The 26,836-nt window shown below is 40.6% G+C and overlaps 1 protein-coding gene across 4 annotated transcripts in view; it reads right to left on the bottom strand.

Moving 5' to 3' along the window:
* The window catches only part of lef1 (lymphoid enhancer-binding factor 1), a 44,063-nt gene extending 33,629 nt beyond the window's left edge, over nt 1–10,434 (bottom strand). For all 4 annotated transcript variants that reach the window (XM_080030180.1, XM_080030181.1, XM_080030183.1 and 1 more), the window contains exons 1-3: nt 9,479–10,434; nt 7,372–7,438; nt 6,003–6,127 (exon numbers count right to left, since the gene is read on the bottom strand). In XM_080030180.1, the coding sequence (XP_079886306.1) occupies nt 6,003–6,127; nt 7,372–7,438; nt 9,479–9,676 (390 nt within the window). In that variant the 5' untranslated portion in view covers nt 9,677–10,434. The remainder of the gene's footprint in view (nt 1–6,002; nt 6,128–7,371; nt 7,439–9,478) is intronic.
* Nucleotides 10,435–26,836: the final 16,402 nt, after the last annotated feature.

Genomic DNA, 26,836 nt, shown 5'->3' with positions numbered 1-26,836 from the left:
AAAAGAAAAGCAAGAAAAACACTCCGCACATGCACACACAGCCCCCCTGGTCTCTATTTCTGACCCACCCTTACAGGAAGTCCCCACCCAGGCCAGTCAAACAGAATCGGGCATGAGGGACAACCTTGGCGAGGCCCTCCACTGACCCCTGGAGATCAGTGGCAGGCTGCTGGTGAAGAGTGAAGTCCTCCGAGCAGGTGTTGTGGGCTTGAGCAGCGGTCTGTCCATAGAAGCCTGACTGGCTGGCTCCAGGCAGCAGGGCTTGATTGGTTAAGCTTCATTCCAATTCAGTTGGAGGATGGGGAGCAAAGGAAGTGTCATCATCTTTGAGAGCTTCGCTTTGACTAGTAACACATGCTCAAAATAAACATCAACTATAGGGTTAAGTGTGCGCCTGCATGTCATGCTCATGACCATGACACCCCGCCCGATTGATTTTCTCAGACACATATAGAAACATATTTTCAATATTTTAAACTTTGTCAATAGCCTTCTTTCATGTGGGTCACTGGTAACAAACAAATAAGTCATAACTTGTATTATTATATCTATGGCTTGCTCTGATTTTGTAATGCAATTACACTGCCTTGCAATTGGCATGTAAAAAAGTCATTTTATTGTATCCGCTTAAAGCTATAGTGGGTAGCTTTTTCATATAAATGAATGTTGGTTACATTCAAGCCATTGCCAAAGGAGTTGACACAACGTTGATTAAGCTTATCAGCTCCACAAAACTCTCTATTTCTCAGTATGGCAACTTTACAAAGTGGTGTCGCTCCCTGACACTGGCGCAGGAGCTCAGAAAAATCCCAGGAAACGGCCACGAAATGTTTCAGTCGTTGATTCCACTGCTAAGAAAAAATCAGTACGAAAAGCAGAAGGAATAAAATCCATGTGCAATCACCAAATGCTTACCTCATGTGGATGTTGCACACTATAGCTTTAAGAACATAAATGTGTTAATATTAAACTCTTTTTTTATTTATTGTCAAGAAAGATGTATTATTATCGAGAAAAATCTTACAGAAACGTAAACTTGCATTGTCTTGTTTTTGGTTCTCATCTTGCACAACAATGCATATCTCTCGGTCCTGGTAAACATCACTCAGCTGAGCTCCATTTAACAAGATGAAACAAAGCGATAAGGTGATTGCAACCACATGGCATCATTAGAGCCGTGCATATGGAGCAAATGTGTCAACCAGCATCACCATAGAGTGGAGGGCGAGAAGAAACCTTGGCGTTAATGGTGCTGTTTATAAAACACTACGACCCAGCAGCACTACAAAGAGCCAGAGACGCCAAGTGTTTCTTCTGTGTGAGGTCCCTGGTGCTGTCCTTCATGTGTACGCACATATCTCACCGTTTGATAGCACTGCACAGCAGATGACATCAATGTCAGCGTGACTCTTTGATAGTGCCTCGCTCAACGAAAGGACTGATTTGTTATAAACGTACATACCGTAAAATTAGGCAATTATATCATACAGTTGCTCTATTTTTCTTAATCTCATTTTAAACTACTATATACGTTTTAGACAGTGATGTACTAAGGACTTCTTAGAGGTAACAAAATGAGCGGATAGTGGGATGATCTAATGGAGTCCAGCCTCTAAAATGCAACATCCTACATTCAGCTCCAACCTTTCCCACAGCATGTCCACCCTAGTGAGACTTAAAAAATAAACTACAAGGTGCCAAAAAGGTGCCATTTAGAACATTATGTGTGGACATGGAATGCTGCTGGTAAATGTAGTGTACTCTTTAACAGGGATCTTCCACGGTAGGGCTGGGGGCATGAGATCAGGACACACATGGCACTGAGGGACACCAGAGCGGTCCTACCAAATCCCGTTAGGTAAGCCTGGGTTAGTGATTCCACGCTGCGAGACACTGGCTGGCAGATCCGTCACGTTCCCACTACATCAAAGGGAAAGTACAGTGCTGTATACCCTCCTCCACAGCCCCTCTTTCTCGCCATGAGGATCTGCAATTGAGGGTCCAAAGGGAACAGTAAAGGAGAGGCACTCTCTTAATTCACCCCCCCCCAACATGGCAGCAAAACCCAGCCTTAAAAAAAACTATTCATATCCATACCTCTCCTCAAGCTGTTGCACATACCATTGGACTGTTCTATCACAGCTGGAGATCACCAACACATCTTAACTGTCAGTTCCGAAATGCTGATGTGCACAGATACAGTACAAGGCATTCCACCTTAAAGCACACAGTTGTGTCTTTATCTTGTCAACCATGCATGTATGAGTTTATTCAAAGGGTTTTCAAATGTCATGAGCTCTCAGAGGTTGCAGGAGTTCCTAAAACCTATAGAAGAGCATGTACAACTGAATATTTTACAAAAAGAGACATGTTAATGAGACATCAACGTGATCCGAGAATAGAATTCAGGTAATTTAATAATATGCACTGAGTGACGTGTCCATCACACGCATCTTGATCTATATTTAGGTCATTTTCAAATCCTCACTTCAAGATGCTGCAGGAATAGTTCTTCAGAGATAAATGAATCCCCTAAAAGCAGTTTCAAACTTCTTTCACATAACAAACCTGGAGTGATGATACCCTAAAAAGGCTTTGAAAGTCATACTTCTCAACTATTATCATCACTACCACTATCGGGTATTATATAAAATTGTAGCGGCAGGTTTAATTTGGTCAACAGAAACGACCACAACTGGCAGAGGCCGGTGATTAAATTATAATTGATATAAATAGCTATATTAGCTATAATAGCTATTTATTCATTTCAACAGCAGAACATCAGGCCATCGGTACATTTTTTTACATTAGCATGATTAAAAACTGACCCTCATTAGTCCAAACACTCAGACTAAGAAAAAATAAATCTCTATAAGCTGAAGTGTCATACTGTATAATCACCTCACTTCATTACACTAAAATATACCAGACGATTTCCTGGTTTAACCTGTTACAACCTTTATTTGTATGAGCATCAATGCATTGAAAAAGATCACAAAACGGACGCACAAGAAAGATGATCATTGTACAATTACATTGAGCCACTTGGATGCCAGTTTAAAGCATCATGTACAATAAACAATGAATCCACAACCCGCAATGATGAACCTCCTACTCTACACTTTGCTCAGGGTACCCACCACATCCTAAAAACGGCAAGTTTTACGTAAACATCGGGGCACTCGTAACGCACCAGTGAGTCTTTGAAGTGGTCAACAATGTGTATGCAACTGAACACCGTTAGGCGTCTTGACACCGAAATCTCGGCTCTTGTGGCAGAGGCGACCCATCAAGCTAGAAGCCTGAAAATCTGCTGACAATCAGCTACTCCCAACAGCTCCATCATGACTGGACGGCATGTGCAGGAATGTCATGGTCAATGGAAATCAATCTAAACTACTGGGATTGGGGGCAGCGGTGGGGCTGGGGATGGAAGAGAATGAAAGAGAGAATGTGCCTTTGATCTCAGTGAAAACCGATCCCAGGCCTGCAGATACTGTAGCTGCGGTGGCCAGCAGCAGAGGCAGCGAGCTGACATCAGTGAGAAAGCCAGAGGACTCATGTTCCGTGATCCTTCCACCAAGCCTTGGCTCTTTTTATTGGATAAGTGAGAGAAACGTATATAAAATGACTACCGTTTTATTGAAGACAGGGTGAGGGGGGAAATTATGGTGGGGGGAAAAAAGAAAAGCAGCCATGGTAAATGAAATGAAAGCGCTTCAAGGCTTTCAAAGTTTTGGCAGCCAGTACCACTGCTGCCTAACTGCCTGGCCTAATTCATCTGCATTGAAGGGTAATTTCCTCTCATTCAGTCAGCTGGTCTCCATACAGACCTCTACGCAGGTCTTTTTCTGTGCATTTGATGGAATAATTGATCAAGTTGACCAGAAAACAAACCATAAAAAGACAATTTGGTTAGCATTGTGTCCAACACTTCCTAACTCGTTTCATTGAAGAGGGCAAATTGTGAAGTACCCGTGATCACATTTTCAGAGGGGACGCAATACAATCTTAACATCATTACGCGATGGAGTGACGGAGGTTCCTTTAGACACAGCATGCGGCTTCTGCCCCCAACAATCACATCTGCCTTTGAAAGTCAATTATTTTAATAACACAGAACTCCCATTTCACAACTTAACGCTGATGAAATCAACCCATATGCGCTACAAAAGTACAAACAACCGAGAGCTTTTGGTTCCTCTGCACCATGTGTGAGCGTTTCCTGTGTGGAGGCACCAAACCATAACCAGACTGAGGCTGGTTGTCTTCCCAAAGTGTGATACAGAGACATGGACAAAACAGGATTAGGGTGGACAGCTGCTGGTGTGCCCTGCGTTTTATGTCTGTCTTGAGAGGAGAAATTTGCAAACGGGACAGACACAGGAAGCCGCCAGTGAGAGACCTGCAGCTGGTCTGAAATTAATACTGTTACAGGGACGATATCTGAAACAGCACACGCCACCACTGGACACTACAATACACATCTCTGCAGGGCAGCCTCACCGACGTAATGTTGCCTTTAGGCCTCTGTCATGCTGGGCTAATTAGAGGGCTTATGTGGGCCATGCAGAAATGCATCACTTAAGATTTTAACAAGATGAAAAAACTGTATCTCATTCTCATGTCAATCTTCTGGAAATTATGGCAGGCATTTGGTTTCCAAGGGTAACATATGGTTGTCATGGGGACGGCACGTGTGGGTAAATATTACACAAAAGCCCAACCCAACAACACAAATATTGTTTTATATTAGATTATGAGGTTCAAGTTTGTAAGTCACAAAATGTGATCTTAACTGAAAATATTGTCTTTTTTAATCAATCCTTTCATTTATTTTAATCACTTTTTCATAGCTTCTGGTTCAGATTGTGGATCAATAACTTTATATTTTTTTATTATCATATATGTTTTTTTTTTACTATTTATGAGTATTCCAGGGTTTACTCATTAAATATAAAACTAAATGTCTCAGTAAGATAGTGAATTCAAAGCAATTGATTAGTAAATATTAAATGCTTATTTGGTAATAAATAGCCCTGCAAGCTAATGAACCAAGGGCTTTGGTAAGTTTAAAAACATGTACAAGTTATCACAATTAGGTGCAATACCTCAAAAGTGTAGGTTTGATCTCACAGTCTAAACCACCAAGTATTACTTTTACAGATAGTGGAAACATTGAAATGTAAGCAAATGCACAAATTTGAGAAGCTTGAAAACATCAAACATTTTTACTTGTGAGGTACCTAGTAACTAAATAAAAAAAATAAAAATTAAAGCCAGAAATTGGCAAACATTTTGCAATACATATTTGTCATGGTGCGGATTTCATTAAGTAAAGTACTCATAAAAGTGCTGCAAAAGGTATTTAGATTTTTCAATTATTTGTAATTTGTAGCTGGTATATTTATATGGAATTTGAAATAACTGATACCACCAGAGATGTATAATATAAGTCACGTATTTCAAAAAGAGACAGTGCAGTATGTGAAGCCGGTGAAGCAACAGATGGCCTTCCTTCTCAGTCTACCTGCTCTCTGAACACTTTGCCTTTATTATGACAGAGTTCAAAACAACTCGTCACCTGACTTCAGTCAAACTGAACTTAAATAGAGCGTGAACTTAGATTTCACAACTGTCTGCTGTTCCATCATCATCAGCCTTCATGCTTTGCTTTCCATCCCACAAGCGCATGTAAATAAACATGGAAAATGTGTTGTTTCTGAGCAGCCCTGAATAAACTAACAAAGTAGCATTGTTTGAGTACCTTTTTTTAACCGCTTATAAAAATCAAATGGTGATGTATTTTCTGATCGAAATTGGATTTTACTAGTTCAATATCAGATTTAGAGTTGTTTATTCTTACTTGTGTGTTAATTATCAGGTTGTTGGGCTCATATTCATTGTTGCAGCAACAGCATTTCATTCCATTGTATCATATGAGTTTAATTGATGAACTGGCTTAGAGAAGAAGAAAAAGAATAAGTGTTGTTGGTACTGACCGTTCTGGGCATGGGCGGCGAGAGTGAGCCATTGTTCATGTAGGAGTCGTTCATGTTGCTCATCATGATGTAGCCTGGGTAGCCTGAGTATGGATGGCCTTTACTGTACATTTCTTGGAGTTTTCCTGATGAAAATGGGTTAAAAAGTGACAATTATGCGTTTGCAAAAGCATCACATGAAGGCTATTTTTCTTTTATCTGTCAACATCTTAGTTCTTTGGATTCCTCACTACACTGGAACTTTAAAAAAAGAAGAAAAAAAATACACATACACACACACACACATTACAAAATGACGTATTCTAAGCGTGCTTCAGTCAATAAATCAGGCGAGGAGTAAATGACAGAGCTGAAAGTCCGCCCGCCTGTTTTGACGCTGTAATGATATCACTGTGGATCGCTTTAACCCGTGCCCCGTGTCGCTGAGGCCTTTTGTTTGTGCCCTTTCTTCCCGTCTTGGAGAGGAGGGTTGTATTATGCAGAGGAACAATGGAGCCCCTCTGTGCCAATTAGCACCAATTAGAAGAACATACAGACTGTGTCAAAACAGGAGACGCCCCAACTGTTCCTCTACTACGCCTTTGACCTAAGAGGGGGGAGCTTTGTACAAAAGGCCTCAATACAGCGCCACTTGCCACTACACACTGTGTAATAAGGCCGGGGGAAGGGGGGAGTGTTATAGCCTGATTGATGACGGATCTATTCCCGTAAAGAAGCCCAGTGTTTAGTTTGCTCAGTAGTGAAAAGGGAACAAAGAGGAGACGCACTCGAAGCCATAGTGATGACCTGCAGCAGAGGACGGCAGCAACATGTTGCATGTGACAGTGCGACCTTATGAGCTGATTCATTGGGGGAAAATGGTTTATTGGGGTAATTGCATAAGAAACGTAAGAGCCAGTTAGAAATAGGATTTTTTTAAATCGTCTGCAATTTTTAGGTTTGTACCAAATTTGCCAAATTTCACGATTATAACAAGAGAAAAGTGCACATTCATCCTGCTTTCCATTCAAGTGTACTTTGTTTTCCTGTCTCTGCGGGCGCCCTTATCTACGAGGTAGGTAACAGGTAGCTGTCTCCATGAAGGTATAGCATGTCCTGACTAGACTTGGATCAGAGATGATCTGCCAGAAAGAGGGGCTAAGATAAAGAAAAGGACCAGCAAGAGTGAAAAAGTGTGACTGATCACGTCGGTGTGTGTGTGTGTGTGGGGGGGGGGGTAATGTGAGACTTTTTACACCCTCAACTTCTCCAGACATAAAGCGAGTTATCCTAAAATCAAATTGGGGCTTTATTGCAGCTAAATGACATGTTGGTTGACCTCTAAAGCACGCTGCTTTAATGAGCATCTGCTTAAGGCGGTGTCACTTACCATCTTCCGAATGGTCTCTGTGTTTTTCATGATATGAATCTTGCTGAATTTGGGATAGTCTAGCTCCCTGTAAAAAAGAAAGAAAAAATTATTAATTCAAAATGTACATGATGGTAAATCAATTACAATGTCCTTCAGACAGTTAATCACACACACACACAGATAGAGAAATGCTGATACGATCATACACCAACAAACACAACTGGGACAAATGCTGTCCCTTTTGCCAAGTTGTCACCCAAGCAGAACCAGCTTAAACACACACACACACACACACACACACACACACACACACACACACACACACACACACACACACACACACACACACACACACACACCTATGTGTAGAGGGGTGATGGAGAAGCCTGCATCAAATCTTCAAAAGAAATACTTAATTAAGCTTCATGTCCTTAAGGAGCTTACACAATTACATGTTTTCCATACCATAGCTTCACTCTAATTTTCATCTCTTTCCTTCTTCTAAATTAAAATAAACTGTATTTTGTGTCTTGAATTAAAAGACTTGGTGCAATAGGTGCAATGCGAAATAAACGCATCACACAAAGTGAGAAAATAGTGGACATTTTTTATTTATTTTTTGCTTTTAAAATACAAAGAAGAAGGAAAATCCCCTGCTTTTCGCACATCAATTTCCTTTCTCTCTTTAGAATCAGAATTGGGTGGAGGGCCCCTTTTTGGAGTTCAGATCCCTCAGGATGGCTTCACGCTGAGCTGAGGAAACTTTACTGGATTCCTAATTAACATTCAGCCTCCGTCTGTCGCGTCTCTGGGACATTGCGGCTGTGACCGTGAACAGTCTCGTTCTCGGATGTGCTCAAAATTTCATTAACACTGCGCCTAATGACTAAACAGCTAACAAAACTTCGGGATGGGGAGGCTGAATGCAGTCTACATCCTGAGATCGGTGCACGGGCAGAAATTATTATTTTTTTTAATTTTAACTGCGATGGTCCATGTATGTCAGCTCTGTGTATCTTTACGTGGGCTGATGTAAGGCCATCTTGCAGGATCGAAATATAAAAAGCATGAGTAATAATTTTAGTAACATTAAAAATACATTGTGAATACATCCTCTTGTGAAATTCTATGTGTGATTTCAAGCTTTTTTTATACATTTATTTAAAAAGATTCTTCGGATAAACCCAAAACAAATAGGTGTAGCTTTTTATATATTTCTCAACTCCAAAACATGTATTGAAAAAAAGCTATTCAATTAAAATGAACATGAACACATTAAAATAAAAACATAAACAAGCACATCCTTTCAGCAGAATAATTAGATGTTGTCCTCATTGTTTAGCAGGTGCTACTGAAATATACTAATCATCCTGTTTGTCAATATGGCTTTTAAGCCATGCTTTGGATGCTGGTGTTCACAGCTGCTGAGGGTTTACATGTGCCCCTGCAAACAAAGCTATTAGCCTCCTTGTCACAGTCATCAGCACACATGGCCCAAATTCTTCTTTCCTTCATTTTTTTACATCTCAAAATTCCACTAAAGATGAACGAACTACAGGCACCACATTCTGTCATGTCTGCTTTTAGGCCTCCAATGTGTCCAAAAAAAGATTATAGAGCTCTTCATATTATAATGTTCAGAGGAGGTTTCTTTTTTGGGGGGTGAGCAGAGGCTGGTACTGACTTTGAATGGTGTGTCATTATATAAATGTTTTAATTTTTAAATAATACAAACGTGAGACAGAGGCTTTACAGTATACTTCAACTCAGCTTGTATAGACATTTGTTTCAGGTTTGAAAAACATCTTTTTGATGAAATTGCTTGACATTAGCCCATCATACATTAGAAATCTGAGCAGGTTCTGTAAAAATGGAAATTAATTTTAGGCCTGACTGCTCTCTCTTTTTTCAAAGCTGACAAATAATTCAGACTCACCCAGAGTAATTAATAGCTTATCATAGGTGCCATAAGCTGAACTAAACCCGGGTCTTTTAATGATTAAAAGGATAAAAGCAACTTTGTTTACAGGTTGATTCAAGCTGATGGAAGTTGATGCCCACCACCTTCCTCTCCCCCTCATCACTCAGCACCACATCAGTGCACACAGAACATGACATGACTCACATCGTGGCTGTTGCTGTTGGGGCTGCTCTCCGACTCGTTGACCAGAGATGACTTGATGTCTGCCAGGTCTCCCTCTTCCTCCGAGTGGCTGAGCTCGGCGAAGATCTGCTCCTTATGCGGGTCTCCTTCGTCTTTGAACGGGATCATTTCGTCCGTGGCGCACAGCTCCGGGTCTCCGCCGCCTGATAACTGTGGCATTTTAATGTGTTTGTTTGTGTTTAACCAACAACAAAAAGGCAAGTTAACACACACAAGAGCCAGCACTGTCTGAAAAGTACAGAGGGGGAAGAAAAAAACTCCCAGCAAAAACGTTCCCCCTACCACCACCACCAGCCCTCTTCAAACGTGAGTCACTCGGAGAGGAAGCGGCGCGTGCGAACACGCTGCCGGTGTATTTTCAAAGAAGCAACAGGAGGAGTGTGGCAACTGTCGGCGTCCCTTATGTGTTTTAAACTAAAAACGGACAGATTCTCAGACCCGTTACACTTGAGGTGTAGCCTAAAGGGTCAAAGTGAGAGTCCGGTGCACGTCTCAATGTCATGAGGAAAAAAATAAAAAAAGGGATACGAACCACGAGTTAAAATCTCAGTCAATATAACCAACGACGAATAGCCTATGGTCCAGTAAAAAAAAATTGTTAACCGTCGTTAACGTTCAAAAAGTGAGAAATATTTCCTCGTTGGTCCAGGGAAGAAGTCGTCCTTGAAATTGGAAAAAATAAATAAAAAAGTAGGCTAACAAAAAACCAAAACACCGTCTGGAGGTGAAAAGGTAAACTGATGGATGTAGCTAACTCAGTTTTAATACTTAAAAGAGGCTGCGAGCAACGCAGTGAGCCACTTAACAAAAAAATACATCCTCAAAGCCGGTCGCATGAGGAGCCGTCACACAAAGCAAAAGTAATTTGACAATTAGAAAACAGAATATAGAGAGGAGAGGAAAAAACACGCCGTGGACCGACTTCCCACTGCTGCCGCACAGCTTCCACAGCGTAATGTAACCAGTATGTGTATGTGTGTGTTGGTAATGTAGCCGTGCTCCCTCCTCCTCCTCTCTCTCTCTCTCTTCAGTCATTGGGAGGAAGGAGAGATGAAAGGGAAGCCGAAGCTCTGATTGACACCGCACCGATTGACACTCCTCCTGAGAGAGAGATTTATACACAGCTCACAACAAACCCGCAGACAGGAGGCAAAGAAGAAGAAGATGGGTTCAAACAATCGTGATAAATAAAAACGATAACGAGGAAAAAAGGAAAAAACTAAATGAGTCCTAAACACAATAAGTGTAAATAGTGTTATTTTAAGCAAAAATACCTAGGTCACATTAGTTAGTCTAGCACTTTTTCAAAGTACAGGTGTAGCCTATATATTACTCTACATTTTCACCAACCTATAAAAGGGTATACATTTTTAAATTATTAATCTAGGCCTATGTTGCCTATTTATTGTGCAACATTTGGGAATAGAAGGGGGAGTGTATTTTTTTATTATTTATTTTTTTGCTCTTTAATTTGCCTTGTATTTGTTATATCAAGGCTTGTTTTCCATATTTCTAAGTCAATGCTATTGCTATTCGACACAATAATGTTGCATTTAAGTCGTTCTCCACAGCGGCAAGATTATAACAAAATGTAGCTAACATAAAAGACGAACGAAATAACTGAGAACAGGCCAGAAGTCCCTCAACGTTAGCATATTTAGGAACCCTTAATATGTTCATAAATCTCATAATCCTATCTGAAGGATGAAACATTTGACCCGACTTTATTTTCACACACACACAACCAAGTTTTGGGAACAATGATTGGCATCCCAGAATTCCACTGTTATTTACAGCTGTTATTATTGAAAGTATTTGTTTACACACAAATACACAAAATAATTATATTGGATAGGCTAATTAATCAAGAGTAAAACATTTCCAGAAAAAAAGGAGGGTGGGGGATTAGTTAAAAGAAAATAACGAGTTGGGTAATATTAGAGTCCTGTATATTTCATTCAAAAAAACAGGAAAGGGAAAATAAAGCAAAAAGAAAAAGCAGTGGAAGTGTCGTGCTTTCTGAGTCTGAGCAGTGAGAGATTGCGTGAGAATCAAAGTTGGGATGGGGAGGCAGATCTTTATAAAGCGCGGAGGTGGGGTTAGCGGGGCGGAGCTGCGGCTGCCTTTGATCTTGCGGCGGCTGGCTCTTTCATCCCCGACTCCCCCCGCCCGCTTTCCCCCCACCGCCTCCCTCCCTCTACCCCCTCCTCCTCACTCGCTCTCCCTCTCCCTTTGTATGACTAAATTTGGTCCGAGTGTGGAGCCGAGCCAACATTTCCACGTGTGCGTTCATCCCAGCTGAGAGAGAGAGAGAGAGAGAGAGAGAGAGAGAGAGAGAGAGAGAGAGAGAGAGAGAGAGAGAGAGAAAGAGAGAGAGAGAGAGAAAGAGAGAAAGAGAGAGAGAGAGAAGGGGTTCTCTTCCGGGTAAGGAGACAGCAGGAGAAAGAAAGAAAAGAAAAAAAGATCAAAGGCTTTTCGGTTTTGGAAGCCGAGTGTGGATTCAAAAGAGCCGAGACTGGCTGCATTCCAGAGTATAGCGGAAAACGCGCGCTTCCACACGCTCCCGCACGCGCGCGCGCACACACACACACACACAAACACACACACGCACAAAGGCCTATACGCGCCCGCACGAACGCACACGCACGCGGTATACAGGCACCGACACGTGCGTAAATACAGCACTGAAAGAGAGACAGTTAATTACAAAGATGTCACACAGGCAGACCAGAACAACCAACCCTTTCATATAAAAAAAACCTTTAACATTATATTCCTTGTTTACAGCCAAAAAATGAGGCCTAGCAGAAGAAAAATGTGACAAAGTATAAACTGTTTTTCCTTTTCCTGCTATGTAGAAAGTGTCGGTTCTACCTAATTACGGCACTTGTTTAATTTAATTATCCGCCGCTGTTTTCTGGCACAAACTGAAATGATGCTATAGTGCCATCCACCACCACCGCCCTAAAACCATGCTAGGAACCACATCTTTGCTTTGAAATGTATTTTTTCTTCCTAGTCTTTTACAGCCCTTACCTCATGGTTTTAATCCTAAAATTAGGAGAAAGGGTAAAAAATTGGTAGGCCTATTAAGTAACTAAAAAGAGAGAGAGAGAGTGCAGGCCTGCGGGCCTAAGGTAATAGGTGAAGAGATCCCACTGTGACAAATTAAACAGATTAAATAAATCACAGGACTAAATGATTCATGTTTGCTGTTTTAGGTTTTGGTTTATGGCATTGTAAGATATTATAAATCACAAGGCTACATATAAGAGTTTGTTATGGATACCAATCTTAATCCTAATGCTCCATTTGGGGTCCCTGAGACACCAGGGCCTCTGTAACAGCTAAAAAAAAACCTACTTAACACTGTTATAGCTCTTCCCTACTTTATGATTTACACAATTTGTATGACAATTGATTATTACCATGATTTTGAAACTGATGTGGTATAATAGTATAATATATACTAACAATAGTTCATCTGTTTGATGTATCAGAGACTCCAGCTGGAAAACAAATACAATGGTTTTTCTGATGTATTGATGTATGATTGGTGATGACAGTAGGCTACTTTTTATGCAGCACTTCCCCTATTCATACATAAGTCAAACAAATCAGATATGTATTTTTTAATGCAAAGCCCATATGAAGGCCTATATAAAATAATGTAATATGGTAACCAGGTTTCATGGCAATCACTGTCAATACTGCCCAGTTTGAAGCAGATGTATATTGATCAGTTCAAAAGCTAAGCAAATAAGGCATTTTAGATTTCTCAGTTATATAAAGCCTATAGGCCTATTATATATTTTAAAAACACTTCGCATCCCAGCAAACAACGTGGAAGTAAAGCCATTGTCAACAAAACACAGGAGTTGATCTAGATGAGAATTGTTACAAAATAATTAAAGCCCGAAAATTAAAAAAATTAAAATTTTTATTAAGAAGCAGAGTATATTTTCCAGACATTCTGAAATCATGAGTCAGTTAAATAATTATGTGCAAGCCCAGGTTTAATCAAGAAGTCAAATAAAGCAATGCATATTTGACTTGACCAAAGCATGTTGTTGCAAATGTTACACAATGCAGTTTTGTGGGATTCATATTAGCCTCTACAGGAAAAATTACAATTGGGGTATCAATTGAACTGTGTTTCCGGCAAGTACATTTTTAACTAACGTAAAAGGTCTATTCAAATGACATACTCTGGTCTTGCCAAGGGAAGTAGTTTGTTAAAGTCTTGGGTGTGTGAGAGATGAATTATTCAATGTTCTCCACTGCATGATAAGAGACCACTGCAGAGTAGAGCATCTTCATGTTAAGAGGGCTTGTGAGGAGGGGTCATTTGTTCACCATGAACACTACACACTGATGTACATATTTCACAGAGCACTATGGATTTTTCTTTTCCAGTGTTTTTTTTCTATTCATTTAAGGGATATCGTTTGCAGCAGGAGAGAAGTACATAAGGCACAAACAGCAAAGATAACGATGAGGCTTTGTTTGCTGTGTCTGATTCTACTTTAGCGACTGACTTGATGACTAGACAACAAACAACTCTCTTCTCTCTAATGAAGACGCTGTCAGAACCACCATACATACTTTCCCTTGACATCAAAATACACCATATAGCAGCCTTGGTTGTTACTGGGAAAAAAAAAGTTGGAGAGAAGAGAGAGAAGGAAGCAGGAGGAGAAAAAAAACAGAGCTACATTAGCATTTCTCTCCTAATGAGTTCATAAGACTGACCCCTCTGGATCTCACATGAAAAGGAAGATTTCCTGCTGTGCTGTGACCTGAATTCAGTTGTCTCTCACTTTAGATACTACATTTTGCACGTTATATAAGTAGAAAAAAATATCTATACACGGCATAATTTATCATCAGCAGATTTTTGATTCCTTATCTCCCCCTTTAAAGAGTGGTAGTCAACTTGAAGAAGGAAATAAATATATTCATGGTCTCCACATCACGCTGAGATACAAAGTTGATGGACATAATGCATGTTTCGTACATTTTGTTTTATAGTATTATTTTTTTTTAACTCCCAACCCCCCACTCCCTCACCCATAAAGTTGGGACAGCATATCAGTTTAGAAGACAGTATGAATTGTGTCAAACAAAATGCTCGTTGTTGGAACAACATACAGTCAAGGTCCTCTTTAGATCTATTATTGTCTCATCTTTTATCTGTTCTATTTTCATTGCAATGCATAATACTTCAAACAGAAATTACCCTAATTATCTCCTGTTTGGGCTTTACTGTGTGCAAGTATTTACGCGTGTGTTTGTGTGTGTGTGTGTGTGTGTGTGAGAGAGAGAGAGAGAGAGAGAGAGAGAGAGCCTGGGATGATTTGTCGATATCGTCTCCTAAATTCACCTGCCAGGTGAGTTCAGTGGTGAATTCCCTACTCTGCTGTCTATTCCACCTGCTAGTCATTCATAACAACTTCCTTGATGTAGAAATTATAGCCTTCACAGCCATCTCCAAGAAAACGACAGGAAACAAACATCAAATTATGATGAAAAGAGCTTGCAATTGAAGCCGACAAAAAGACACCATTCATCAAACGTGCAAATCAAAACTGGGGGCAGGCCAGTGAGTGATTGTTTGTGCCGCTCTTTGATTGGTGGAAGGTGAGTCACCTTCTTGAAGGGGAGGAAAGTGTCTTGGGGGTAAGGTGAGGGAGAGTGGGGCAGACGTGTGATCTGTTGATTTATGACAACGCTGTCAGGAGGCTGTCTCAGACAAACTGTCATTAAAATGAAATTATCTCCTTGATGGAAGGGGAGGGGAATTTGTCGTGCTATGTATATATTTGGGATGTGTCCAATTTGGAAAGGAGAGGCTAGAGTTTACAAAAACAAAGATATAGTCAAGGAACACAAAGCAATATTTAAAAAACCCATGATTAGATTCCAATGTTACACATGTATTCAAGAGCGTAAAATAATACAAATTTGTTGATTTTGCTATACTGCAGGCAAAGGTATTAATAGCTAACTGGAATAAATGTGATGCACCTACAATCTCTGCTTGGATCAAGACAATGGCGCAGTGTATGTCAATGGAAAGAATAGCATATGTCTTGAATCACAAACTGGGTGTTTATGAGGGAATGTGGAAACCAATCAATGATCATATTAATAGAGAAAAATATAGAGGAGCTTTAACAGGAGGAAACCTCAAGTCAGGATACCTAAAGATGCTTAAAAATGGATGGAGGCCTGTTTCTTGTTTTATATTTCAATGTCAAAAAGTGTCAGAAGAGAAGTCAAGTGATCACCAAAGTCAGAGGGATTCATCAACTGAGGAATATAGAAGTAATAGACCCAATTTCAATCCATCCAATAGTGATTGAGATATTTCATCCAAAGTAGTGCCATCCACAGAGCCATGGAGCTAGCGTGGATTAAAATGAAACGTGGCAACATTTCTACATTTGAAACAATGTAGATTAACAAGTTTCCTCGTGGGGATCCGCTCCTCCACCCACTGTACAGATTACCGAATCCAATGAGCAGGCTCCACTATTGTCTTACTCACAGAGATAAGGAATGATTCACACCTAGTGGCACCTGACTCCACCCTTCTATCCTTGCCAGTCAGCGATGCTGACGGAAAAGAGAGAGAAGCTCTGAGTATGCCCCTCAGAGAAAGAGAGGGAGGGTAAGGGATCGCTTTTCCTCTGAGGCCTGGCTCGCTCTTACAGGCCAGACAGTATTCACTTACATTCTCAAAGCTTGAAAAAAACCTGAGTGCTTGCATGCCGCCATCATTGGTGTACAACACTGGACAGACATGGACATGCACAGATGTCTATCACTCCTCAACACACAGCACGCCCACATCACCACACGCAAGTGTTGCCTCACTACGGCCAAAAGAGCAATCCTCTGGGGTATATAATATCATGACAGGCGGTCTGTTCTGTGTGTGTACTTGCAGCCCTGTCCCGCTGTCACTGGGGAAGACTAATGGGCAGATTAACACTTGGCTGACCCAGGTGCCTCGAGGGGAAAATTATGGTGAGGGTGTTTACCTACAAACTTCACCCAGCTGGGACGGCCACCTTCTCCGCAGCGGACTGTCAGTTTGGAGGATTTTGTGGAAATCTGCTGAGCTTGCCCATTGGCACCATGGATTTATTTTATTGATAGGGGCAGTTTAGTCTGTGAGAATGACCTGAAATGACTTATCACATAATGCAGCACAAGGGTTAATTAAATATTAAAAAGGGGGAAAAAAGCAAATCATGTGCATTTTGAGGTCTTTCCCCTTAGTTTCACCGTGGGAAAGGGGCTAGGTCTAGACTGGTGTAATTGATCAGGTTAGAGAGGCATGACAAGGCCTCTTTTTATTGCGCGGCGGGTTGTACATATGTCCAGAGGCTGGCCAAGCTTCACCACCAGCCGTCCAGCCTCCGCTGTGCTCTGCTGTGTTGCGCTACATTCTTCGGGTCTAAAGGGGAAGTGGTCCAGGTCCTCTCAGCGCACACAGCCACTCCTTTCATCCCACTGTGTTATTGCAGAAAGCATTGAGCAGTGTGTCAGGGGCCTGCGGAGTGCGGGTCAGGGGTCAGAGCTGACCTGCTGAGAGGTCACGGGGCCCCCATCCAATCTGTAATCAAGCACACAGCACACCTCGCTGACCCCACTCCTCCGTCAGTGCCATCGCCCAGCCTCAGCCCTCCGCGGCTGCCTGAGATCAAACACGGAGCGGCAGTACCTCCGGCCCTGTGTTACCAGCCTGGGTGTCTCATCACATCAACACACAGGGCTAAACAGTAAACACGGCCAGCCTGGTTTCGCTCACCATGTGTGTGAGTGAGCTTGTGTACATATCAGTATGGGAGCCTGTGTGTAAATACAGGAAGGTTAGCTTGGTGATTGTGCTCATCATTTCTGACTTTACAGAATACAGAATTACAGAATACTGGTTAGGATTCTTGAAATGTATTTGATAAAGTAAATAAATAAAAAGATATGTCAAAAAGAAATCATTATAAGCTAATTAAATAAACATGCAATTGTTGAGGTTATGTTGTCCAAAGGGGCAGTGCAATATCAAACTTATAAATCGATATGGCAATCAGTTGTTTACTTACAAATACAGCTGACACAGAATAACATCAGCATTTGAAATCGTGTTTCAAAGAACCTTATGGGGGCACTTGTGTAGTTGTTAGATACATATTAATATCATATTAATTAAGAATCATATTATATGAGCACTGTGAAACACCAGTTTCGAACATTGCTTTCAGGAATTAATATTTGAAATAAAAAAGGATGGTTCTTCTTTTAAATTCGGAACAGATTCCATTTTGAATCTGTTTTTTAAATGCAAAATCAAAGTGAATGTGTTCATGTTTGCAGCCATGCGTTTGTTTGGATTTGTTATAATGCACATTTGATTTCCAAGGGCCTACAACTGAAGCAAGTCAGTGTAAAGAGCCCTAGCAAGCAATATTTAACCAGGGTTGGTAGCTGATCTCCTGTGTGCACCAGCCCACACCATCAGGAAATTAACTGTTAAAACCACTGGAGTGTGATACTTACTCGTGCTGATTGATTTCTTCTAGTCTCACAGAGGAAAAATCCACAATTCCCGGGAGTTGTTACTAGAGAGGAAAGCATTTCCAGACACGGGCACATGCTGCCAATTTGACAGGTTTAGTTAGGCACCTTGGCTCCGCTCCTTTGTTGTATTTAAAAGGCATCAGATGAGGGTTTTTTTCCCTTTTTTTAAGGCAGGCTGTGTGTTTGACTCTGCGCCAGAATCGGGAAACAACTCATTTCATTCTTTTGTCTAAGGGTTTTTCCCCCCACGTCTCCCAACATGAAGAAATTGTTGCAAATGAGTCATTTCTTCTTGGCAGGCCTCAGGCCAGGCAGAAAAAAAAGATTAGCCATGTTCTTGAGTAGACAAAAGTGATTTACTTGTCCTGTCACTGCTTTAATTACTTCTTATTACTAACAATGAAATGTATTTGCTGTGATATCTTAAATTACATCTTTAAAAAAAATGGTATAGGTCTTAACATGGCAACAAACTTATTTTCTTTTGCACACATACCAACAACAATTAACAACAATTATAAAAAGTTTGGTGTGGGATTGTGCAGTAAAAATATTTTGGGAAATGTTTGCTGAGGTCTACGTTTGTGGGCATGCATGACATCATGTGTTGGTAAGTGGTAAGTTATTGTTCTCTGGTAGTTGAGATCAAAGACAGACCTTGTGTCCCTGTAACTGGCCTTCCTTTCTGGACTGATTCTAAACTGAAAATGTTGTATTTCCACCTAGTTCCTTTGAGATCCAACGTGTGGCTGCAGGTTATATTTCTGAAGTGCGATACATAGGGGAGAACGGGGTAATCTGAGCCACTTTTAATATTTGCTCCCCTCTAAGCGAGCTAAAATTATTTATCACTCAAATTCACACATCTCCCATTAATTCAGGATGTTTCCTAGAAATGGGCATTAGCAGAATTTTTTCAAGACAAAGGGCAGTGAAAATATGATTGTTTTAAAAAAAGTTGTCATGTGGCTCACTTTACCCCAGCTGTGGGGTAAACTGATCCACTTACTTTTTCCACTCTGAAACTACCATAACAACACATATTGTAACAGTAAGAATCCTGAAAGCTAGCCACACATTCCAGAACTAATGTCGGACTAGTAAAATAATGATGGGGTTTGGTCAATTAAGCAAAGCAAATTTTCTAAACACTTGAAAGTAACTCTGAACAAAATCAAATACAACATATTATAATTCAAAAGGTTTTAATAAGATTCAAATGAAAGATAGAGCCAGTTAGAGCCAGCTAGTGTCTGGGGGTCAAAGCATAGGAAAATCAGAACCAGCGAGAACAGTCTGGGACTCAGAACACAGGAGAAGACCCAACTGGATTATAACATCAGCCTGTCATACTCTACAACTAGGCCTACTCTACATTCCAGCCCTGAAGGTTACAGGGAAAGATGAAAAGGTGCTATTTCCGTGTGGTTGCCCCAGGTCGTCTTCCTGGTGTATTTCCTTGGCATGATGGCTTTTCTACAATGTGTATGACATTACAATAAAACATATGTTATGTAATATTATATTAAAATATGTTTAAGACTAAACTTATCTTGTGCCTCATGGTGGGGAAAGTGAGACAGTGGCTCACTTTCCCCCACAGCATTTGGCTCACTTTCCCCCACCACCACAATTTGAGCAAAAACTACCTCTCATTTCAGGCTAATCTTCAGTTATCAGCATCACATGGTTTCATATGTTGGTAGTTCATCAACACGTATGATAGAAGTTTTTCTACGTGAATACATTTGCTTTGGCACAACAGTTGATTAAGTTGACAGCAAGAAAATTTACTTTTACATGCAAAATACCTATTTTGGTGAAAAAAACATGCTTACCACAGCACCATGAGGTCCTCTCTTTCAGGGCTATGGGGAAATGAGAGGGGCTTGAAAACATATATCTCACATGACCACAAATGTTTTCCGTTGCCTAAATACAGGGGGTGGCTCACATTACCTGATGCCTCAGATTCCCCCGTTCTCCCCTACCCTACGGGTGTGGGGAGGGGAGGCCCCGAGACGAACAGTCTACTGTACACTTACAGCCTGTTTTGTCTTGTCGCTAATTTTATTACCGCCAAAATATGTGGCCAGGAGAGCGTTTGAACTCTTGGCCCTCAGTTCCGCGCAAGTGGTGGCCCCAATTTGAGCCAAATTTGAAACAGTAAAATCCCAGAGGATGTAAAATAAAGTGCCTCTGCCAAAATCCTTCTTACGCTGCCTCGCCCTGCCATCTGCTTCATAGAGTGTAGCCACGAGAAGGCCTGTGTGTGTCGCCACCACACCTTAAAAGGATGTTCTGTAAACATGTATGCTATTTTTCCAAGTTTCCTTGCACATAATTGAAATGTATCAGGAAGGCATCTTATTCAGGATGTGGTCACCTGCCCCTGTTGATTTTCCAGTGTTTGTGCCTTTCCACTGCTGTTAATGTCATTTGCCCCCTTCCCATACACTTGACCTTAAGAGTGGTGCACATAAACAAGCCTCCCTTGTGCATTTCTCAGTTTTCATCTCCCATCCAGCACAGTCACTGCCTAGAGGTTTGATTTGTCTGGGAATGCCAGTGCTGCCGAGGGGGGGTCAGGCACTAAAATGTCAAATGCAAAAGACTTGGAGACGGACAGAGAGAGGTGAGAGAGAAAAACCCAGCCAGCCCTCCACACATGACACTCTAACAAAGTGTTCACACAGTTGCGCCGAAAGAAAAAAAAAATCCCTCCCACCACACATAAAACATGTGAATGTTTCCTCTCTTTGTAGACTGCCACTGGTCCAGGTTCAGACTTAAAAGGCATTCCCAACCTCTTTATATTGAGCCTTTGAGCCTCATTTTTATATTGTTCCTCACTTTAATCCAACACATTCAAAGACTGATCTGAGGTTATGAGAATTTCCCAGGTCAATGATTAAACAAGTGATATGGAAAAATCTAGTTCCTAGTCTATCAAAGTAGGGGAGATGTGCAGTGCAATTTTAGCAGCAAAATTGTAGATGTTACAATTATATGAGTAACGGCTTACATATGCACTCCATAGTTTTTGAGAATTTCTCTATTCAATCATCTAGCCCAAGTACTTGAAAACAAGGTAAGCCTATTTAAGGGAATAATTCAACAGTTTGAGAACTACACTTACTTATCGCTTTCCGGTGGAGTCAGAGATTCTGGAGAACACTTGTTGTCAACATCGCTTTTTGTCAAAATCAGTGAGTATCTCCTCACGATCCGCTACCTGTCTGCACTGTGTTTGCCCTGAAAAAAATGCAGTGTTCATACACAGCCTAGGCTCTGTAAACGGGCATGTTGATAGCGATGGTGGGCCCCCTTTGTTTACATACCCGTTTACAGAGACAAGGCAGCGTATTTAAACTGTTATTTTGTTTTTTTCAGCGCACTCACAGTACGGGCAGGTAGCCGATCGTGATGAGATATTTACAGATTTTGAAGACGAGTATTCTCCAGAATCGTTGACTTTAAATATAAGGTCACAGAATGCAGCTGACCCTGGACAAAAAATAGCACTGCCCAAAACCCCTGAAAAATGGCCAATGGATGTTTTTACTTTTTTAGAGCCAACTATTCCTTTGAGACCCTGTGGACATCCAGAGAGATTGGATTGTCCACTTAATGAGACATTTTGATTCGATTTTCAAGGCTATCTTGATGTCGTTGACATTAGCACCAGCGCTGTTGATCCCTTGATCCTGATCATGCAGTCTGAATGTATCTGACACAAGTAGCATGGAACATTGTCCCTCCATGCAATTATCAGTCTTCTCATTGGATAAACTGCATAAATGGAGACATCAGTAATTATAGTCTACAGGCAACACTCTAACTGTGCTGGACAGTGTTGGTGACATGAGTGCTGCATACGTGTTTAAGGCACCCTGAGTGCTGTCATGGCTTCGGTGCATTAGCAGATCCGGGCAGCAGCTTGGTGTGATCTGTCATAGCGATCGGCCTGAATAGCAGCGGGTGGAATGGAAATTGATCTCGGTCTAACACGACAGCGCACAACTGTAGCCTGCTGTTTCTGCTTGATGATAAAGAAATGAATGAAAAAGAAGAACAAACAAAAGGGCAACTATGTGTATTGTGGTTGTTTGATGATCTGAGAGGGATGGGTATAGGGAATTCTTTGTTCTTGCTATTAAGAAAAAATGTAATGATTTCTGGAGACAAAAACATATTTTCACCAGATGCATTCATCGAGGTGGAGTAAAATTCTCCTGGACAGTCCAATTAAATCACACCTTTTGATGTATAATTAAAACTGCATAATATATAATATAACCTCTCAGCTGGAGCATTGCAATATTATGAATTTTCTAAGTTTAATCCTACGACACATAAATAGCCTTAAAGATCATTTAAGGCAAAGTAAAACAAACCGAGAAACAGATTTAAAACTTTAGTATTTCATGATTATGGACTTTCATATCGCTATCACATTGCCCCCTTTACTCAACTCAAAGTTAATGAGTGCATTGTGCAAAAAAAGGCAAAAACAACATCTCGGGAAAAGTGAGACGACCGCTCACAACACAGGCAATTGCGAGCAGACAAGATGTGCAATCTGCGTCCAGGATGCTCCTCCAAAACAAAGCCCCTCTCAACGTACCCCTTTCCATTTTGAGCAGATGACACTGCCTTAGCATACATTACACATGCATATCATCTTCACTAATCACGCTATTTGTGGGCCTGATTGTGGTGTTGCTTAAGACGGGGTGAGCGGGGGGCTCCTTTGTGCCAGGGCTAATGATGTCCCTTTGTGATAGGACTGGGTGTGAGGGTTGAGGACACTGCAATAGACTCCGAAGAAGCCGCTGTGTGGGTCTTAGTGTGACTGGCAGCTGCAGTAATCCGCCCTTTGTGTCTTCAACAGGGCCCCACTGAGCTCCCCTGACAGGGACCCATGTTCCCAACTCCACCAGACAGCCCAGATGGGCCGATTGACACGGAGGAAAGGAAGGAGGAAGGGAGCGAGGCTGAAAGCATCCAGATAGATAGCGAGAGGGTCATAGGAAGAGAGGGGAGTGAAAGGGAGAAATAGGACAGGATCATTTGGGGTGAAAAGGAAAATCTTGAGGAGAAAGCGTGGAGGAATGGAGGTCTGTTTCCTGAAAAACGTCTTGACAGCTGTGTTGCTGCTAAGACAGGATGGGCTCAGTCAGTGTGGCTTCGGATCTGGGCCGCCTTGTTTGCCCAGCATTTGTTTTTAGTTCCTTTGCGGTCACCCTGAAGCGTGCCAAGTAAAGATTCCTGATTGGTGGAGGCATGGGCGCAGCACAATTAAAATCCACAGTCGCACATGATTACAGCAACACATACACACACACACACACACACACACACACACACACACACACACACTCTCTCTCTCCCTCTCCATTGCCCTCTTTCTATCACTCACAAGACATAGGGGTTTATTTACATCGTGTGGCCTTGTCATGACGTCTGACAGGCCGAGAAGTTTTTTTTTCTTCGTTCTCGGGCTGCTTGTGGTTTGCGTTGTGTCTCATCTCATTACTCCACCATGTGGCGTGTGGGTTTCTCCTCCATGGCTTTACATGCGTAATCTAAGTGACGGCTCACACAATAAGCTCCTGTAACAATTTTCACATCTGCCATGACCACATCTCGCTCCACAACGTCACAAGAAATCATGGACAGGGCCACATTTTTCACCAGAATCTGTCAACGTAACAACACATACGCTAGTCTTTTGACTGATCGCCTGTACAATTATTTATTCAAGTGGGGAAAAAACATCTACATACACTTAAAGAAAAACTTTCTTTCAGGACTTATAATAATTTACAGCTCCTCTCTTTTAAAAAAAATGTGTGTGTGTGTTTTTACTTTAATGTTGGCGTGGATTCATATCCTTCGTCATATGCTTACATTGTTAGTATAGTAACGGTGAGTTTTTCGATCCTAAACAAAGTGGATTAAGCAACCTAACCTTCACCATACTTGAGTTGTGATTAATGAGTTATTAAGGGAATATTAAAACTGAGAGAAAGTTGGCAGTGTATATTTTCCAGATAATTTCACAATGCTTGGGGGAAAAATCCCCAAAATGTATTTTGCTAAGGCAAGATGGTTGCATAAACACATCATTCTTAAAGGAGAAGCGATAATGATCAAATAAAAATGACAGCAACTTATACTCACTTAGTTTGATAAATTCCATGGAATAAAAACAGATTGGGTTTGCAAATTACACAGGGATAGATCTGGGTAGTGTGTGACTTACATTTAATTATATTATCAGTTAATCTGCAAATGATTTTCCAGTTAACATCAAATATCATGTTTTGTCTGATGATCAGTTTGAAAGATATTTCATTTTATTATCCAATAAATAGAGAAAAACAGTAAATCTAAACATCTAAAACACTTGAACCAGGAAATGTATGGGCCTTTTGGCATGAAAAAATGATTGGAGTGATTAGTAATTTACCATGCTGATACCTTTCTGCCCCGGATCATTCCAAGATATGTAAACAAGGGCATTTATAATTTAAGATATGGTCAGGGGTCATTTAAAATCAGTGATAGATTTATGCTTGTTGTACATCCTTTATAGATTACCAAACATTAAGTTGGTGAGATGTTCAGGTAGCCCTGTTGGAACAGTTGTTAAGAAACATACTTGACCCCAATGTCCCTTTTTCCATGTTGTTCAATGTTTCATCTCCGTTTCTATACTTTCAATAACAGGAATAATCCTACAACATTGACCATTAAAAAAACAACGTTTATATTTTTTCGCAAAAATGTATTCATATGAAGAACATTTTGATAGGAGGAAGTGAGGATATAACAAACGTTCCCTTATAAATCCACACTATTGAAATTCAATATTACGGATACAATCATTATTGTGCAATAATTAAACATCAGCTATGTGTTTTCTTATGTGCTTTGTCCATTCAATTCCATAAAATTGCTGATTAAATTGCCAAAATAATGGCACAGTCTTGTGAAGGTGTGTCCATTCCCACGTGAATTATAAAAACAGGACAGAGCAATACTATCATAATATTGACTGTTTAGGGATGTAAGTCATTGGAACCAGGGGAAAGACATGCTAATAATAAGCATAATTTCAATTTTTCATCAACTTGAGTGATGTCAGATTTTCCCACATTATCTTGTAAGAAATGCTTAATGAGTCATTCAGCCGAGTGCCTCATGCAATAATTATTATATTTTAACAAAAGGAATTTATTTAAAAATATCACAAGCTTTTCAAAACTGTCTGAGGTGACTCACTGAGCCCAGCTTACCCTGGTAGGAGGAGAAACACTGCGGTCTGTATCAAATACGTCACTTGTATTATTATAGGAAGGAAAACATCAGAAGGGTTGTAATCTAAAAAGGCAAAGGGTACCTGTATGCACACTTCATCGTTTTCAGCATAAAGGATGAAGGAAGAGTCCTTATTGTTCACATACTCATTTTCAAAATTAAAAATGTTGGCTATTTGTGTTGCTTGATTATCACTTGTACTAGTAATACTGTATGTGCAGAATCAGTTGGAAAGGACTCATCTGGCAGGGTCTGTTGGATCAAATTCCCATGATCATTTTCACTGGTCCCTATTGACAATCAATAAGCGGTGTAAAGATGTTGGTCAGTATATGCAGCATGCAAAGGAGTCAAAGACAAGAACAAATAAACATCCCAGTGGAAACAACAATTTCCTAAAGGCTTTTAGAAAACTAACCCATAGTCAAGATCCTGCACCGTATTATCAGCTCTTACTGCAACCAAGATGACAGGTCTTCGATTTTAGTGTGAATGAGCTCTTCACTTGAGACATCAAACAGAACATAAAGCAATGGGGATTTGAGAGTGATACAGGCCCCATTGATCTTCTGCTTTCTTCTTAATTCATATTTAACCATTGGCATGGCACAAAAAAATAAAGGAAAAGATTGTGTTTATGGCCCTCGCAAATCTACCATTAATGTTTTACTACTAAACCCAAGGAAAACAATGTTATAAATAATGTTAATCACAGATGAAACTGTGATTTCACAATCAACATTTCCTCAAACAACACTGTATTTACCCCGGCTCCCATAACAGGCTGTTGAGCCCTAAAGTCTTGGTACAACACTGCAACTAAAAGAAGTAATTGTCTTCAGTGGATCGCATGAGCTCAATAGGAACTTGCCTTGAATTTGTGTGGAAACTAATTGGGAGAAAGAAACAGTAAGCAGCTTTGGGGAAGGGAGCTCGGTCAATGTATATCCAAAACAACACAAATTCAGTTTAAATAATATGGAATTCATATGTTCATAAATCCAAGATGGTGTGTGTGTGTGTGTGTGTTCGTGTGCACTTTTTTGCTGAGACAAGAAGATAGACCTGAACTTAAACTAATTCCTATTGTCACAATAAAACAACAAAACTATTTTCACATATTTGAAACTAAAATAAAATATTGGGGTAGAATATTCCAGTAATTAATTTTTTCCCTCTCTGATTTTGCATTTTGGCAAAGGAAAAAATACACCTCTTTTGTTATTTCATATTTAAAGTAAGAATAGATAACATGGCTACTGTAAGTATGTAAGAGGGGGTTGCATTAAGTGATGAACCCACAGAGAAATAGCAACAAGCATTTACGTACTGTCACAGTTATGCAGATAAAGGACAAACATTTGTAATTTGGTACAAATTACAAATGTACAGGTAGAAAATATGCTA

Source organism: Ammodytes marinus, assembly GCF_949987685.1.
Source record: "Ammodytes marinus genome assembly, chromosome: 6".
NCBI classification, from domain to species: Eukaryota; Metazoa; Chordata; class Actinopteri; order Uranoscopiformes; family Ammodytidae; genus Ammodytes; species Ammodytes marinus.
Note: the sequence above shows the minus strand (reverse complement) of the source record. Positions and strands in the feature narration are given on the sequence as shown.